This window comes from Notothenia rossii, assembly GCF_949606895.1.
Source record: "Notothenia rossii genome assembly, chromosome: 11".
In the NCBI taxonomy this organism is placed as follows: Eukaryota; Metazoa; Chordata; class Actinopteri; order Perciformes; family Nototheniidae; genus Notothenia; species Notothenia rossii.
Window position 1 is genome coordinate 111,749 of NC_136910.1, and position 18,463 is coordinate 130,211.

At 40.3% G+C, this 18,463-nt stretch overlaps 1 protein-coding gene and 1 long non-coding RNA gene across 5 annotated transcripts in view; one reads left to right on the forward strand and one right to left on the reverse strand.

The window, feature by feature from the left end:
- The window catches only part of dpysl4 (dihydropyrimidinase like 4), a 31,551-nt gene extending 13,136 nt beyond the window's left edge, over positions 1-18,415 (forward strand). For all 4 annotated transcript variants that reach the window (XM_079656816.1, XM_079656819.1, XM_079656818.1 and 1 more), the window contains exons 5-15: positions 558-619; positions 719-799; positions 1,005-1,073; positions 1,207-1,327; positions 1,452-1,608; positions 1,966-2,107; positions 9,392-9,476; positions 9,566-9,651; positions 9,741-9,920; positions 16,078-16,243; positions 16,374-18,415. In XM_079656816.1, coding sequence (XP_079512942.1) covers positions 558-619; positions 719-799; positions 1,005-1,073; positions 1,207-1,327; positions 1,452-1,608; positions 1,966-2,107; positions 9,392-9,476; positions 9,566-9,651; positions 9,741-9,920; positions 16,078-16,243; positions 16,374-16,465 — 1,241 coding nt within the window. In that variant the 3' untranslated portion in view covers positions 16,466-18,415. The remainder of the gene's footprint in view (positions 1-557; positions 620-718; positions 800-1,004; positions 1,074-1,206; positions 1,328-1,451; positions 1,609-1,965; positions 2,108-9,391; positions 9,477-9,565; positions 9,652-9,740; positions 9,921-16,077; positions 16,244-16,373) is intronic.
- LOC307023530 lies at positions 353-1,242 on the reverse strand. Its single transcript, XR_013803732.1, has 3 exons — positions 1,128-1,242; positions 547-654; positions 353-469 (listed from the first exon to the last, which is right to left on the reverse strand). It is a non-coding gene; the product is annotated as an uncharacterized lncRNA (long non-coding RNA).
- Positions 18,416-18,463: the final 48 nt, after the last annotated feature.

Sequence of the window (18,463 nt, forward strand, 5' to 3'; positions counted from 1 at the left end):
GTATGATGAGACCAGCGAGCCTAAATATCATATATACCTGAAATAAGTTATTTAGAGACTTTGGATGGCGAGGATAAATGTAATAAAGGGATCTACAAACATTACATTGGTGACCTACAGTGAGATGGTAACAGGCATGAGCTTAGTGCCCGCTTTCCAGCCAGTTCCTGTGGGGTTACGAGAGGCAGAGCTCGTCCCCGCCTCACTTCTCATCGCTCCCATGTAGTTGTAGCGGAGCTCGGCAAATTTGCTGATTTTGACTTTAAAAAGCGATTGGAATCATAAAGAAATCACACTTACAACACAGATCAGTGGAGACATTTTATTATTGAGTTTTTCTTTAGTTGTTTTCCCGTTACATTGGAGTATGACCTCCCATGACTGCACGTAGCTGCTGTAGAGACACCTGAGGTCCCCATCATACCTTTAGAGAGAGACTTCCTGCCCAGTCACGTGACCTCAGGTGTCTCTGCAGGAAGGTGAGACACATGAAGTAACATGATCTGCAGAGACACCTGAGTCTCAGATTTACTAAAAGGTAAATACCTCTGTTTCAGGTGTGAACTCCTTCCTGTTCTTCATGTCCTACAAAGACAGATACCAGAGCTCCGACTCACAGGTGAGCCACGCTCAGATCACTTCAGTAAACAATATCTGTAATGAAATATAAACCATGTTATTATTCTGCCTGAATCCACTTCCTGTCTCCTGCTCTCAGCTCTACGAGGCGTTCGGGGTCCTCCGGGATCTCGGAGCCATCGCTCAGGTGCACGCTGAGAACGGAGACATCATAGAGGAGGTAATCACAACAGAAAGTAAAGGGGAGTAAAGGGAAGTCAAGGGAAGGGAGGTAAAGGGGAGTAAAGGGAAGTCAAGGGAAGGGAAGTAAAGGGGAGTCAAGGGAAGTAAAGGGAAGGGAAGTCAAGGAGAGTAAAAGGAAGTAAATAGGAGTAAAGGGGAGTAAAGGGAAGTAGAATAAAGTAAAGTTATTTTTCCGTAATCAGGAGCAGAAGAAGCTGCTCTGTCTCGGCATCACCGGACCTGAAGGACACGTTTTATCTCACCCTGAGGAGGTACCAATGCCTTTAACACACCTGTATAACACCTATATAACACCTGTAACACACCTGTTATTAAAGCTCCATCACACCTGTGACACACCTGTCATTACTCCTGTAAGACACCTGTATATATTATGGTCCTCAGGTGGAGACGGAGGCGGTTTACCGGGCCATCACCATCGCCAAACAGGCCAACTGCCCGCTGTACGTTACCAAGGTGATGAGCAAGTCCGCCGCTGACATCATCGCCAAGGCCAGGAAGAAAGGTGAGGTCATCGTGAGATTTACCTGTATAATAAAAGATATATTTAAAGATACATGACCCCCCCCCTCCTCCCCTCAGCTCCGGGTCCCTTCACTGCAATAAGGTTTTCCTGTTTCTGTCCTCAGGTATGGTGGTCTACGGGGAGCCAATCACAGCCGGCCTGGCCACTGACGGCTCTCACTATTGGTCCAAAGACTGGGCCACTGCTGCTGCCTTCGTCATGAGCCCCCCCCTCAACCCGGACCCCTCAACACCTCAGAGCCTGGTTTCTCTGTTAGCATGGTTAGTACCTGTTAGCATGGTTAGCTCCTGTTAGCATGGTTAGAACCTGTTAGCATGGTTTGCTCCTGTTAGCATGGTTAACTCCTGTTGGCATGGTTAGAACCTGTTAGCATGGTTAGCAGCTGTTAGCATGGTTAGCACCTGTTAGCATGATTAGAACCTGTTAGCATAGTTAGTACCTGTTAGCATAGTTAGTACCTGTTAGCACCCTGTTAGCATTAGTACCTGACCTCCCCGTTAGCATTAGTACCTGACCTCCCTGTTAGCATTAGTACCTCCCTGTTAGCATGGTTGTTAAGCTGTTAGCATGGTTGCTAAACTGTTAGCATGGTTGCTAAGCTGTCGTCATGGTTGCAGTGGAGGCCTCCAGGTGACATCCAGCGCTCAGGCCAGCTTCTCTACTGCTCAGAAGGCCGTGGGTAAAGACGACTTCACGCTGATCCCTGAAGGCGCCAGCGGCATCGAGGAGAGGCTGTCGGTCGTCTGGGACCGCGGCGTGGTGAGGGACCTCTGAAGGTCACACATAGTCATCTATAACAGGAAGATCTAACGTTATACATATATAGAGTTTCTACAAATGTTCCTCTCTGGACTAATAGGAGACATCGTGCTGTGTGTAGACCGTGTTATAGTCACGACATTTAATCTATGGATTCGTGTTCACCAACAGGATTTCCCCCTTTTGTTCGTGTCACACAGAACGATTTTAAAAGCAATGTATTTCTATTGGTAGTATGTTTCGTGCCTGCAACACGTCTTTTTGTCCGTTCGGGTCATGGAAGACCGGAAGCTGTGGGGTTCATAGAAACATGTTCTTACTCAATATCAAGCCACGATTATTGCTTTAATTTTAAATCGTATAATGTCGTACTTTTTTTGTTTTCTTCTAATTTGTTATTCTTTTCTAAATAACACTCTGTTATTTACTCACCAATAACACACAATTATCCTTGTTTTTATTTATTTGTTTAATTCCATAATCTCTGGCTTTTTTGGCGTCCGTCAGGAACTGAATTTCAAAATAAAAATAACCGGAAACAGACGTAGGCCTATAAGGGACATTTCGAGCATCATTGCGATACACAGCACCTGAACTGATTACCCAAGATCCTCAGCTATGGTTTAAGCTCACTGATTGGATTTGTTTTAGCCGCAATGCACGTTGGGATATGGTGTTAATGCAATATCAAATCCGAAAAACATTTCTGAGTTTAAGATGGCCGAAGACACTACACTACCCATAATCCCCAGCTATCGTTTAGGACTACAGTCCCCGTGATTAATCTTCAAGCTCTGGGATTGGATGATGGAGCGGTAGTGCGCCAAGGTTACGCTGAGCGTTAAACAGCTGTTTGAAATGGAACGAAACCACGCCAGACTATCCAAAACTGGAATCGAACGCCCCCCCAGAAGTACACATGCTGGCTATTGTGTTTCGCAAAATGTTCTATGGGACGTCTCTACTGAACGTTTTTATTTTTCCCACTATTAGAAGTTGCCAGTATTAAACACATTGGTGTTATCAAATGTAAAACATATAATTAATAAATGGGTGGAAATCGCTTGTGTCCATAATGCGCAGCATTAATATATACCCACATGACAGCTCATTGTTACTTTGTAATTCTACTCCACAATTCAGAGGTTAATCTGGTATTTATACTCCACTACATTTATTTGAGTTACTTTACAGATTCTGATTAATGATGTGAAATATAAACATCCCTTAAATCAGACTTTAGTTAAACCTGAGTAAGATTCAGGGAAGGTGATTGTCAAGTGCCAACAATCAGGAGAGATATTTGATAGTTGGTGCTTGAGAAGACTAAACATTTATCTGCAGATCTCTATAAAGTATATTAATTACTCGTTATTCTCTACTAATAGTTCATTAAAGACTGTATAATGGCTATTTTGCACATCCCTTTCAAGATTTAAAGTTTTTCTAAGGCTTATTGACATATCATATAAACAACTACGGTGTAGTTATGCAATGAATTAAAAAACTTGGGTCACAGGTTCCTCAACAGCGCAGTACAAGACATCAGTGTTGGGCAAGTTACTTTTAAAAAGTAACTAGTAATAGTTATTGTTTCTGCTCTCAAAAAAGTAACTAGTTACTTTATTAGTTACTAAATTATAAAAGTAACTCGTAACACGTGACTTTACTTTAAGGCAAGACATCCCAGGTGAATAGGGGTAATTTGTTTAACTTAAAGGTATCAGCTAGAAATTTCTCCAGTTAATTACTTACAATAAGGCAATTGTTTTTTGTATTACAAGTTTTCTGAGATAACATGTTTGAATATGCAAATGAGCCATTATCTCATTAAATATGTGCATATTTTAACAAATTTCAGGAATCAAAATCTGAACTTTGGATAAACCCAGGTTGTTTCATTTTGTAGTCATATTAGTTTCTAAGGCTTTTACAGAAGGGATTTGGGATATCTCTTTTTATCACTCCATAAATCAGAAAATACTGTCAACAGCCCTAAAATATCAATTTTTGCCATGTTTTTAGGTAAACAATGTTGTATAATTCAGGCTATGAATGATATATGAACAAACCCTTCTGTAAAAGCCTTCATAATATTGATAGGAATATAACTGGAAGGTTTGGTGTGTCTACGTGCTACTGAAGTTGAGATTTCGAACTCAAGAGTAGGAGAAAAAACTCATTTTGAGAAAAGGACCTTTACAGATTGCAGTGAGGCGCGAGCTAAACCCTCCTGCTCTCTGGAGGACAGCTTGCGCCTCGACGCACTCCGTGAAGGTATTTCATGTTCGGGGTCATTTCTTTTTTATATAACCTTGCTTCGTGCAAGTAACAATTGTTGTCGTCTTCTCTGTAAACGTTTTTTTTCGCTGTTCTTTTGCCATTTTGAGATTTACATTTCTAGCGGAAAGCTAACCAGGAAGTGTTTTAGCACACAACGTGACGCATCTGAACGAATCACGTTGTCAGAAATTGACACCAGCCAATGAGATTTCGTTTCTTGGTTTAAGACCCTTTTGTACTTTCACGATTGGTTGCTGATGCAAAGGAAACGACCATATTTGGATCCGATGAGATTGTGCAGGAGAGACGGAGCTTTCCAACGATATCTCTGTTGACATGGTGCACACAGCGGTCGCGGTACTTCATGTTACGTTAGAATGCTAACTTTTGGTGAATTTAGGAGAAATCTACTGACGCAAATAGACAAACTATATTAAAATAAACACTTAACTGTGTATTTTGTAAGTTTTCCAAAAGCCTGAAAGAAAACATGTTTTAGAATCAAAATAGCACAAAATCTCAAAATTGACCAGTGCTTGAAAAACGATGTTTTTGCCTGCCGTGTCTCGCCTTAAAAATAATAACAATAAAAATACAAGTTTTTTTGTGTTTTTTTGCTGACTAGTTCTCTGAAGGCAACAGACTCGACCGTTGCGATGGGCAGCATGTCCTCAACAACATACCTGGCCATCTGTTTAGTTGACTCTGGGTGACATGTGGCGATTTAAAAAAATCGTTTTTTGGCTGTTTAGATGGTGTTGCTCCATCTGGGTCACTGCCGGTGGTTGAGACGGTGGGGTCTTTGGCGACTAGTTTTATAGCCCCATGTACATTAGTTAGGTGCTTCAGGAGATTGGCATTGCTGTTATTCGATGTGGACAATGCTTTCTGTCCTGCACACACTTTACATTTGACCGTAATATTTTTTGCGTCCTTTATCCCCACAAATTGAAAATAGTGTTATATCTCCAAGTTGTAAATGCACTGCTGCTCTCGCTGATACCTGCATCTGCCATTGTGTGCTGTTGGTGGGCGTTGCCGGTGTGTGTGTGTGTGTGTGTGTGTGTGTGTGTGTGTGTGTGTGTGTGTGTGTGTGTGTGTGTGAGTGTGTGAGTGTGTGAGAGAGAGAGAGAGAGAGAGAGAGAGAGAGAGAGAGAGAGAGAGAGAGAGAGAGAGAGAGAGAGAGAGAGAGAGAGAGAGAGAGAGAGAGAGAGAGAGAGAGAGAGAGAGAGAGAGAGAGAGAGAGAGAGAGAGAGAGAGAGAGAGAGAGAGAGAGTGTGTGTGTTTTAGCATGAGCAAGTGTTTGTGTGTCTGTGTATTTTCCCCATAAGGCAAGACCCGCCCAACTCTGCCTCTGATTGGCTTACCCTGAAATGTTACCCCGCGTTAACCAATCATCACTCCTCTCTGGTCACTTTCACTTTTCCATGGTGCTGTGAGAGGACATCGCTGTATTCGCCTGTAAGTTACATCCGCAGGGAGATTCGGTTCAGTTCCATCACATAATGTAACGCAGTAACTATAACGGCGTTACTTAATGGGAATAGGTAACTAGTAACGCTATTAGTCACCACAAAAAGTAGTTGCGTTACAGTAACGTGTTACAGTAACGCGTTACAGTAACGCGTTACAGTAACGTGTTAGTCCCACAACTGCAAGACATCTATCAATATGTGTGAATACCTCCACCTTTAAACTGTAATATTCTGCACATTTCTTATACTATCTACATAAGAGTATCATTAATGTGTATAATATCAGTTAAAATAAGTGCTTCATAGTTAACATTACAGGAAAGCAATATATTAGACGTTAAGTACTTTGTCAGGCTTAATATTTATCTGTAGATACCCCCAAAGCTTTTTTCTTATTTGAAAGAAGACCTTAATCTAAAGTATTCTTTAATGTGTTAATAAAGGTTAATTAGTTTGTCTGTTTTGCACATCCTCATATTAATATCTTTGTACATCCTGCTCTAAACTGTTTTATTGTAGAGATCACTTACAGTATCTTCTTGATTTTTTATATTCTATATTTCTATCATTGACCTTCTACTTTCCCCCTATGAAAGTATGTGCTCTAAATATGTTTTTCATCAAATATAACACATAAAAACAATAATTCAATAACGTGCTTTAACCACTAGGCGGTGCACACAAGGTACACACAGCCATAATAACTTTGTATTATTAGTGTAGGACACTTATGTATGTACACCATCTGAAGATGTGTAGTTTTATTCATGTTTTCACATAGTACAGCATATTGCTATACTATTTCAAACTCAGTATTTACATTCTTATATTCAAAGAAAATCAGTAATATCTTTAAAAACTACAAGTCCTTTTATATCAGCTGTGCACCGTTATGGTGTAAATATAAAAGTCGGCCGAATTAGTGTTGATACTGCAAGGAGACGTGTTGTGTTAAGAGAAATTGAAGATGTTGTTTAATTGTAGATTTTTTATTACTTTCCACGTCAAGTATTCAGTTTCGGCGGCATTTCTTCCAGTTTGTCCAAAGGTCTTCTCATCAGGGCTCTATAAATAAAGAACTACGGCAGATCTGTAATATGTAATGCAGCCGGACCGTGTATTACAATGCCGTCATGTGATGACTTTCAAAGAGAAAAGCAAGAACACTCGGAAATAAGTATTATTTTATAAAAAATAAATTTTTCAGATTTCATATCCCATTAACACCATATCCCTACATGCATTGCGGCTAAAACATCCAATCAGCGAGCTTAAACCATAGCTGAGGATCTTGGGTAATCAGTTCAGTGGCTGTGTATCGCAAGGATGCTACGTCTGTTTCCGGTTATTTCTATTTTGAAATTCAGTTCCTGACGGACGCCAAAAAAGCCAGAGATTATGGAATTAAATAAAAACAAGGATAATTGTGTGTTATTTAGAAAGGAATAACAAATTAGAAGGGAAAAAAAGATTTTAAATAATACAGTATTCTGAGGTTCCGAGCCATTTCTTTTCCTCACTGACGACAAAAAAAGTCAGACATTATACAATTTAAAATAGAAACAATAATCGTGGCTTGATATTGGGTAAGAACATGTTTTTATGAACCACACAGCTTCCGGTCTTCCAAGACCCGAACGGACAGAAAGACGTGCTGCAGGCACGAAACACATTACCAATAGAAATACATTGCTTTTAAAATCGTTCTGTGTGACACGAAAAAAAGGGGAAAATCGTGTTGGTGAACACGAATCAATAGATTAAATATCGTGACTATAACACGAAATGCCATGAGACTGGGTTGGTGTAGAAGATAAAGTGTGTAAAATATAAAATGTGTATAAAGTGTGTCGGCCAAAAAACTCGCTGCACCCGCACTGCGAGGGGGACCCAAGTTCCCATCAGCAAAAACACATGGGTTTGCTATCCTGGCTCCAAAATGGTGGAATGAGCTCCCCATTGAAATCCTTTAATTTGTTTTCAAAGCCCTAAATGGGCTGGCTCCTGCCTACATAGCTGAACTCCTCCATCTCTACACCCCAGGCAGAGCCTTAAGGTCTGCTGACCAGCTGCTGCTGGTAGTGCCTAAGACCAGGCTCAAAACCCGAGGGCATCGAGCCTTCACAGCAGCTGGCCCTCTGGAACACTCTGCCCCTCCATGTGAGGTCGGCCCAGACCCTGGGGGTTTTAAATCTACTCTTAAGACACACTTCTTCTCCCTGGCCTTCTAGTCAGAGCGGAGCACGACTCCTGACTTTTCCCTGTGTTTTTTATATCTGTTGTAATGTATTGTCTTTTATTGTGATTGTAGTAATGTGTTTTTATCACATGTACTGTACAGCACTTTGGCTCGACCAAAAATCGCTTTTAAATGTGCTTTATACATAAAACTTGATTTGATTTGAGGACAGCAGATAGCATCTTCCGGCGCAGACTGAAAACTCATCTCTTTGGACTCCACTTCGAGCGATAGAATTACTAACAAAGCACTTATATACTAATTAGGGATGCCAGTGATTATTCGAATATTCATTACAGTCTCCATAATCGAATATTATTTTGAAAAATCGATTTTATTTATATATTTTTTTATTATTATTTATGTTTTTTTTTTTTCTGGCTTAGTTTCAACCAAAATATAGACTAATGCTAATAATATAAATAGTATTAATAATTGTAAATGGCCATTGGTCACACCACCAGTTTGTTTTACTGTAAACTTGGATGAAGCCTGCGTGCAGAGCAGACTGCTGCTGCAGCGCTACACACCGACCCCGCCCCCCCCTCTCCCTCACACGTGCGACTAAAGATGAACTAGGTAAAAAGAGTTCCTCCTCGTGGAACTACTTCGAACTTACAAGTCCAAAGGAAGTTAAATGCAAGCTCTGCGAAAAGACGTTGGTCTATCACAGCTCAACCTCAAAAATGCGTTCGCATTTGAGTGCGATGCACGCCAAATAGGTTACAGAGAAAGACGCAACACAGCCAGCCATTATCAACTTCAACTTCTGCGAGATGCACGCACACACAATAGACTATTTATTGAATGTATTTCAATGCTGCTATTATTAATACAGGCTACAGTATGGTGCTTTATTTTTTGTTATTTTCTAAAGTGCCTGCATATAGGCAATAAAGGCAATGGCCTTTATCTGAAGATGCGCGATGCGCGCACAATTTATTTATTGCAATGCTGCCATTATTATTAATACAGGCTACAGCCTGTATTATTAATAGCGATCGAATAATCGATTATTATTCGCCAGGGCTGCCGAATAATCGATTTTGATCATGGTCAGTTTCTGGCAACCCTAATACTAATAAAGGACTGGCTTATCTAAAGCCAGTTGAGTAGCACTTGAAATGTTTGGCTCTATGGAACCTGATGTTCTTATATGATTCTGTTTTCTTCAAGGTTGTATTTTGTTGGTCGAATGCACTTATTGTAAGTCTCTCTGGATAAAAGCCTCAGCTAAATGTGATGTAATGTGTATAAAGTGTGTATAAAGTGTGTGTGTCTCTGCAGTGCTCGGGGAAGATGGATGAGAACGAGTTTGTTGCCGTGACAAGCACCAACGCCGCCAAGCTGTTCAACATGTACCCCCGCAAAGGTAACCATGACAACAGCAGGCTGAGTAATCTATACTCAGATAAATAAAAATGACACTCAGACATAAGTAATGGATCATCTTGTGTTCAGGGAGGATCGCTGTGGGCTCGGACGCAGACCTCGTCGTCTGGAACCCTAAAGAGAGCCGGACCGTTTCTGCAAAGACTCACAACCTGGTAACTCTTCATCATCAGTGTTACCTCCTCTTCATCATCAGTGTTACCTCCTCTTCATCATCAGTGTTACCTCCTCTTCCTCTTCACAGAGTCTGGATGTGAACATTCTGGAGGGTCTAGAGTTCCGGGGCGTTCCATCTGTTGTGATCTGCGGGGGTCGGGTGGTTCTTCAGGACGGGAAGCTGAACGTGAGCGAAGGATCTGGACGCTTCGTAAACAGGAAGGCGTTCCCTGACACCGTGTACAAGAGGATCAGAGCCCGCAGCAAGGTGACCTAACTAACCATTACCTGGGTTAACTTGCTACATTACCTACAGGTTGACTAGTTACATGTTGACTAGTTACATTACCTACAGGTTAACTTGCTACATTACCTACAATTTGACTAGTTACATTACCTACAGGTGTACTATTTACATTACCTACAGGTGTACTAGTTACATTACCTACAGGTGTACTAGTTACATTACCTACAGGTGAACTAGTTACATTACCTACAATTTGACTAGTTACATTACCTACAGGTTGACTAGTTACATTACCTACAGGTTGACTAGTTACATTACCTACAGGTGAACTATTAACATGACCTACATGTGAACTAGTTACATTACCTAGAGGTGAACTAGTTACATTACCTACAGGTGAACTAGTAACATTACCTACAGGTTAAGTAGTTACATTACCTACAGGTGAACTATTAACATTACCTACAGGTGAACTAGTTACACTACCTACAGGTGAACTATTAACATGACCTACATGTGAACTAGTTACATTACCTACAGGTGAACTATTAACATGACCTACATGTGAACTAGTTACATTACCTACAGGTTAACTAGTTACATTACCTACAGGTGAACTATTAACATTACCTACAGGTGAACTAGTTACACTACCTACAGGTGAACTATTAACATGACCTACATGTGAACTAGTTACATTACCTAGAGGTGAACTAGTTACATTACCTACAGGTGAACTAGTAACATTACCTACAGGTTAAGTAGTTACATTATTTTTGTTTTACCTGGTGCGATGACAATAAATAAATTATATTCTATTCTATTATCTACAGGTGAACTAGTTACATTACGTACAGGTGAACTAGTTACATTACCTACAGGTGAACTAGTAACATTACCTACAGGTGAACTAGTAACATTACTTACAGGTGAACTAGTTACATTACCTAGAGGTGAACTAGTTACATTACCTAGAGGTTAACTAGTAACTGTATCTACAGGTGAATTAGTTACATCAACTACAGGTTGACTAGTTACATTACCTACATGTTAACTACATTACCTACAGGTGAACTAGTTACACTACCTACAGTTGAACTATTAACATGACCTACATGTGAACTAGTTACATTACCTAGAGGTGAACTAGTTACATTACCTACAGGTGAACTAGTAACATTACCTACAGGTTAAGTAGTTACATTACCTACAGGTGAACTATTAACATTACCTACAGGTGAACTAGTTACACTACCTACAGGTGAACTATTAACATGACCTACATGTGAACTAGTTACATTACCTACAGGTGAACTATTAACATGACCTACATGTGAACTAGTTACATTACCTACAGGTTAACTAGTTACATTACCTACAGGTGAACTATTAACATTACCTACAGGTGAACTAGTTACACTACCTACAGGTGAACTATTAACATGACCTACATGTGAACTAGTTACATTACCTAGAGGTGAACTAGTTACATTACCTACAGGTGAACTAGTAACATTACCTACAGGTTAAGTAGTTACATTATTTTTGTTTTACCTGGTGCGATGACAATAAATAAATGATATTCTATTCTATTATCTACAGGTGAACTAGTTACATTACGTACAGGTGAACTAGTTACATTACCTACAGGTGAACTAGTAACATTACCTACAGGTGAACTAGTAACATTACTTACAGGTGAACTAGTAACATTACCTACAGGTTAAATAGTAACATTACCTAGAGGTTAACTAGTAACTGTATCTACAGGTGAATTAGTTACATTACCTACAGGTGAACTAGTAACATTACCTACAGGTGAACTAGTAACATTACTTACAGGTGAACTAGTAACATTACCTACAGGTTAAATAGTAACATTACCTAGAGGTTAACTAGTAACTGTATCTACAGGTGAATTAGTTACATCAACTACAGTTTAACTAGTTACATTACCTACAGGTGAACTAGTAACATTACCTACAGGTTAAGTAGTTACATTACCTACAGGTGAACTAGTTACATTACCTACAGGTTAACTAGTAACATTACCTGCAGGTGAACTAGTAACATTACCTACAAGTGAACTAGTTACATTACCTACAGGTTGACTAGTTACATTACCTACAGGTGAACTATTAACATGACCTACATGTGAACTAGTTACATTACCTAGAGGTGAACTAGTTACATTACCTACAGGTGAACTATTAACATGACCTACATGTGAACTAGTTACATTACCTAGAGGTGAACTAGTTACATTACCTACAGGTGAACTAGTAACATTACCTACAGGTTAAGTAGTTACATTACCTACAGGTGAACTAGTTACACTACCTACAGGTGAACTATTAACATGACCTACATGTGAACTAGTTACATTACCTACAGGTGAACTATTAACATGACCTACATGTGAACTAGTTACATTACCTACAGGTTAACTAGTTACATTACCTACAGGTGAACTATTAACATTACCTACAGGTGAACTAGTTACACTACCTACAGGTGAACTATTAACATGACCTACATGTGAACTAGTTACATTACCTAGAGGTGAACTAGTTACATTACCTACAGGTGAACTAGTAACATTACCTACAGGTTAAGTAGTTACATTATTTTTGTTTTACCTGGTGCGATGACAATAAATAAATTATATTCTATTCTATTATCTACAGGTGAACTAGTTACATTACGTACAGGTGAACTAGTTACATTACCTACAGGTGAACTAGTAACATTACCTACAGGTGAACTAGTAACATTACTTACAGGTGAACTAGTTACATTACCTAGAGGTGAACTAGTTACATTACCTAGAGGTTAACTAGTAACTGTATCTACAGGTGAATTAGTTACATCAACTACAGGTTGACTAGTTACATTACCTACATGTTAACTACATTACCTACAGGTGAACTAGTTACACTACCTACAGTTGAACTATTAACATGACCTACATGTGAACTAGTTACATTACCTAGAGGTGAACTAGTTACATTACCTACAGGTGAACTAGTAACATTACCTACAGGTTAAGTAGTTACATTACCTACAGGTGAACTATTAACATTACCTACAGGTGAACTAGTTACACTACCTACAGGTGAACTATTAACATGACCTACATGTGAACTAGTTACATTACCTACAGGTGAACTATTAACATGACCTACATGTGAACTAGTTACATTACCTACAGGTTAACTAGTTACATTACCTACAGGTGAACTATTAACATTACCTACAGGTGAACTAGTTACACTACCTACAGGTGAACTATTAACATGACCTACATGTGAACTAGTTACATTACCTAGAGGTGAACTAGTTACATTACCTACAGGTGAACTAGTAACATTACCTACAGGTTAAGTAGTTACATTATTTTTGTTTTACCTGGTGCGATGACAATAAATAAATGATATTCTATTCTATTATCTACAGGTGAACTAGTTACATTACGTACAGGTGAACTAGTTACATTACCTACAGGTGAACTAGTAACATTACCTACAGGTGAACTAGTAACATTACTTACAGGTGAACTAGTAACATTACCTACAGGTTAAATAGTAACATTACCTAGAGGTTAACTAGTAACTGTATCTACAGGTGAATTAGTTACATCAACTACAGTTTAACTAGTTACATTACCTACAGGTGAACTAGTAACATTACCTACAGGTTAAGTAGTTACATTACCTACAGGTGAACTAGTTACATTACCTACAGGTTAACTAGTAACATTACCTGCAGGTGAACTAGTAACATTACCTACAAGTGAACTAGTTACATTACCTACAGGTGAACTAGTAACATTACCTACAGGTTAACTAGTAACATTACCTACAGGTGAACTAGTAACATTACCTGCAGGTGAACTAGTTACATTACCTACAGGTTAACTAGTAACATTACCTACAGGTGAACTAGTAACATTACCTACAGGTGGACTAGTTACATTACCTACAGGTTATCTAGTTACATTACCTACAGGTGAACTAGTTACATTACCCACAGGTGAACTAGTAACATTACCTACAGGTGAACTAGTAACATTACTTACAGGTGAACTAGTTACATTACCCACAGGTGAACTAGTAACATTACCTACAGGTGAACTAGTAACATTACTTACAGGTGAACTAGTAACATTACCTACAGGTTAAATAGTAACATTACCTAGAGGTTAACTAGTAACTGTATCTACAAGTGAATTAGTTACATCAACTACAGGTTAACTAGTAACATTACCTACAAGTGAACTCGTTACATTACCTACAGGTTAACTAGTAACATTACCTACAGGTGAACTAGTAACATTACCTACAGATGAACTAGTAACATTACCTACAGGTTAACTAGTTACATTACCTAGAGGTTAACTAGTAACTGTATCTACAGGTGAATTAGTTACATCAACTACAGTTTAACTAGTAACATTACCTACAGGTGAACTTGTTACATTACCTACAGGTGAACTATTAAAATTACCTACAGGTTAAGTAGTTACATTATTTTTGTTTTACCTGGTGCGATGACAATAAATAAATAAATTATATTATATTCTATTATCTACAGGTTAACTAGTTACATTACCTATAGGTGAACTAGTTACATTACCTACATGTGTACTAGTTACATTACCTACAGGTTAACTAGTTACATTACCTACAGGTGAACTAGTTACATTACCTACATGTGTACTAGTTACATTACCTACAGGTTAACTAGTTACATTACCTAAAGGTTAACTAGTAACTTTATTTACAGGTGAACTAGTTACATTACCTACAGGTGTACTAGTTACATTACCTACAGGTTTGTTAACGCAGCAGGAACAACATTAGCAGCATTAGCAGCAGCATTAGCGTTAGCGAGGCAGAGGCAGCAGATCTGGCAGCTTAAAGTGGACCTATCATGCTATATTTGAACAATATATTGTAGGTCCATACCTATATAAAGTATATAAATATAGTTTTTTTTTCAAAATACCAAACAGATCATGCATTTTAGCCATGCCTCATTTCGCTCTTTCCAGCCCTGTTTTTGCAGGGGGCTGATTCTGTGAGCTGCAGCTGACCACGTCCCCTGCAGCTGACCATGCCCCCCTGCAGGAGAGGGGAGCATGCTCTGATCAGCTGCTGGGCTGTCAGAAGAGGGGAAGGAAAAGAGAGGCTCCGTCCTCCATGTTTTATTCTTATATATGATTATATAGAGTCATTATTTGTTTTAAAGCTCAATAAATAACAAAGACGACCTTTGACCGGCACAATTTTGTCCGGAAGATTTGAACTTTAATGGACATGTTGACCGGCGATAAAAAATCTAACTGAAACTCTGCCGCACGGTCCCCTCATCCCTTGGAAGAGGCGGAGAGGTGGGTGTTTGTCATCTGCTGGTGGACTAACCGGAGATAATTACAGTGCTTGCCTTGACGGGGAGGGATTGCATTGAATTACAGCAGCAGGAGCAAACGCTTGCCTCGGGGAGGGAGAAAAAGAGCCACAGCGGAGAATAAGCAGAAGGGCAACCATGGCAACCATGCAAGGGAAGTCTTCTTCGCTGCTTTTGTGGCAGACTACAGCGCCACTTACAGGCCTGGCATATGTACTACAGCCTCTCCAGCGCTTTCGAGCGGCAATGGCCGGCCGTGGCCCAACCCCCTGATAGGTGAAGAGTTGACCACTAAGCGGAGCACCACTTCTGTGAATAATTCAAATCTGGATCAGTCTGTATCAGATCCGTTGCAGCCCCGTTTTTAGAGATTTGGGTATTGAGGAAAAGAGAGAGGGTTTTTTCTGACACTTGGTGAGTTCCCTGACATACCGGGGACACATGTTCATGTATAAAAGACGTACAAAGGTGCATTTTGCATAATAGGTCCACTTTAAATAGAGCGGCAGGTTTGGGAGAACGTGATTGTTAGAGGGACGAGGCTTGTCAAGTGTAATTGTTTAATTGGTGCTCAAGTTGACTGCCTGAACTAGCTCGCAGGCTTCGCCCCAGTTCTGTTAACTTGTGGGGTAACTAGTACCTTTACCTACTGGTTAGCAAGCGACCTTCCCTGCAGACTGACTAGTTGTCGGTTGGTTAACTAGTTATCTCTATAACTAGCTGTCAGCGGAAAAAAACTGACCATGGATATTTTGTCTCCTGGTCTCAGATGGCGGAGGCCCGCGGCGTCCCCCGTGGAAACTATGATGGTCCGGTCCATAATGTCATCGGCATGACTAAATCGGTCCCACCCACTCCGACCACCAGGGGGCCGCCCTGCCCGAAGACCCAGACCAGCCTCCGAAATCTCCACCAATCCGGATTCACACTGGCAGGTAGAGTAACAGACACACACACAAATGCTAACACACACACACACACGCTAACACACACACACAAACGCTAACACACAGACACGCTCACACACACACACACACACACTCACGGCTGTTTTCCTCTCCACAGGGGGTCAGGTAGACGACCACCTCCCTCTGCGCTCCTCCCAGAGAGTCGTGGCTCCTCCCGGCGGACGCTCCTCCTTCTCCTCCTTATCTTAGAGTGAACAACACACTGAACCCTGCAGTCAGTATACTTCAAGTAGTACTGACTGGACCTCCTGATAAAATACTTCAAAAAGTACTCCTTCCAACTGCTACTTAACCCTTCTGGAGAAGTACTTCAACTAATACTAAAGATATATGTAGTACTACATCCCTAAACTAATACTACAACAACCTCTCATGTACAGTAGTAGTAAACATAAGCCGCGTTCACACCACAGTACTTTTCCCACTTTAGTTCCGATATAATTCCGAAATGTCGCGTTCACACCAAAAAGAGCCGGAACAAAAATTATTTCATTAGAACCTTTTTAACCCCTTTCCCGTCCCTTTAGAGAGCAGGGACTCTCATGCGGCTCTCTTGTGAGAAAAGAGCTATATTTCTGATTGGCTGGGCGGATTGCAAACCACGCCCCGTAAAACTCAAAAAAGGTTTTGTGAAGCCGCCATTTTATTTCCTCATTATTAGCATTATTAGCTTTAGCCCAGCGCAGAAACGCAGAGAGACTAATTTATGGCAACACAAAATAAAACATGGTAGCGGTGGAGATGAGGAGGTGTCGGCGTTCAGGAGATTTACTCGGAAGGCTTCAGTAAGCTTCTACTGAAGCCTTCCCCAACTCCGGGGACTTCGGGCAGCAGTATACGAAGTGAAGTTGTTTGCGGCCTGCCAGTAAACCCGAAGCAGAAGAAGAAGTGACGTCAGCGGCTTCATTTGCCTAATCCTCCCCCAGGAACTTATTCCAGTGTGAACGCGATCTGTACTTAGTTCATCAGAACTAAAGAGTTCTGATGAACTAAGTTCTCATGAACCTTTGGGGGAAAAGTACTGCGGTGTGAAAGCGCCTATTGTAACTGTGGTACTTTAAATACCACTGAACCCAAAAACACCTCTACAAATACTGCTACACTCCTCATTAACTGTGTACTGAATCCTACACATACTGTACTTCTCCAGCAGTAGTACTCAATCCTACAATAATGGTACTTTAACTAGTACTTACAGTTGTTGGTGTTTTTCTCAAGGCATGCTGTGTACATGTACTCATCAAACTGCATCCTGTCCCCTAACCCCACTGTGCTCTGATACATGTAGTAGTAGTAGTAGCATAACTATTAATAGTATAAGTACCTGAATGAATACTGCCAGTACTCCCTGTTCATCTGGAAACCCAGCGGGTAGAAAATAACTACCAGGATACTGCATTACTGAGTATCACTGAGAATCACTGAGAATCACTGAGTATCACTGAGTATCACTGAGAATCACTGAGTATCACTGAGTATTACTAATACCTATTACTCCTTTATAATATACTACCTGTGTACTTGTATATGGAGTTACTAATACCTGCTAGTCCTTTATAATATACTACCTGTGTACTTGTATATGGTGTTATTAATACCTGTTAGTCCTTTATAATATACTACCTGTGTACTTGTATATGGTGTTACTAAAACCTGTTAGTCCTTTATAATATACGACCTGTGTACTCTCGTACCTCTGCTGCTCTGACCTACTTTCATATTTATAATTTTTATACTGAAACTCTTCTGACTGCTGGAACATGAATACAAATAAACGGTGCTAAAAAATAATCCAGGTGCAGCCTGCAGGTAGCTGACCCCCCCCCCCCCCCATTTGACCTCTGACCCCTGTATGACCTATGGTGACCCCTGTATGATCCACCTGTAGGACCTCTGACCCCTGTATGAGCTATGGTGACCCCTGTATGACCCCCCCGAAGGTTTTGTATCTGCAGCGTCAAAGATCGTGAGCTTCGCTGTCGGCCATGTTGGCTCCAGTGTGTTGCTATGGTAACGCCGTGTCTCTGAAGGGTTTAGTCCTCTAAGACACGTTTCCATGGTGACGGTGAATCTGGTGTTGTTGTTAATATTGTTTTAGTGTTAACTGAGCTGTATGAATAAACTGTGAAGAAAAACCCATCAGAGTGAGACCTCCTGTTATTGATAAGAAACATAAACAACAAGCAT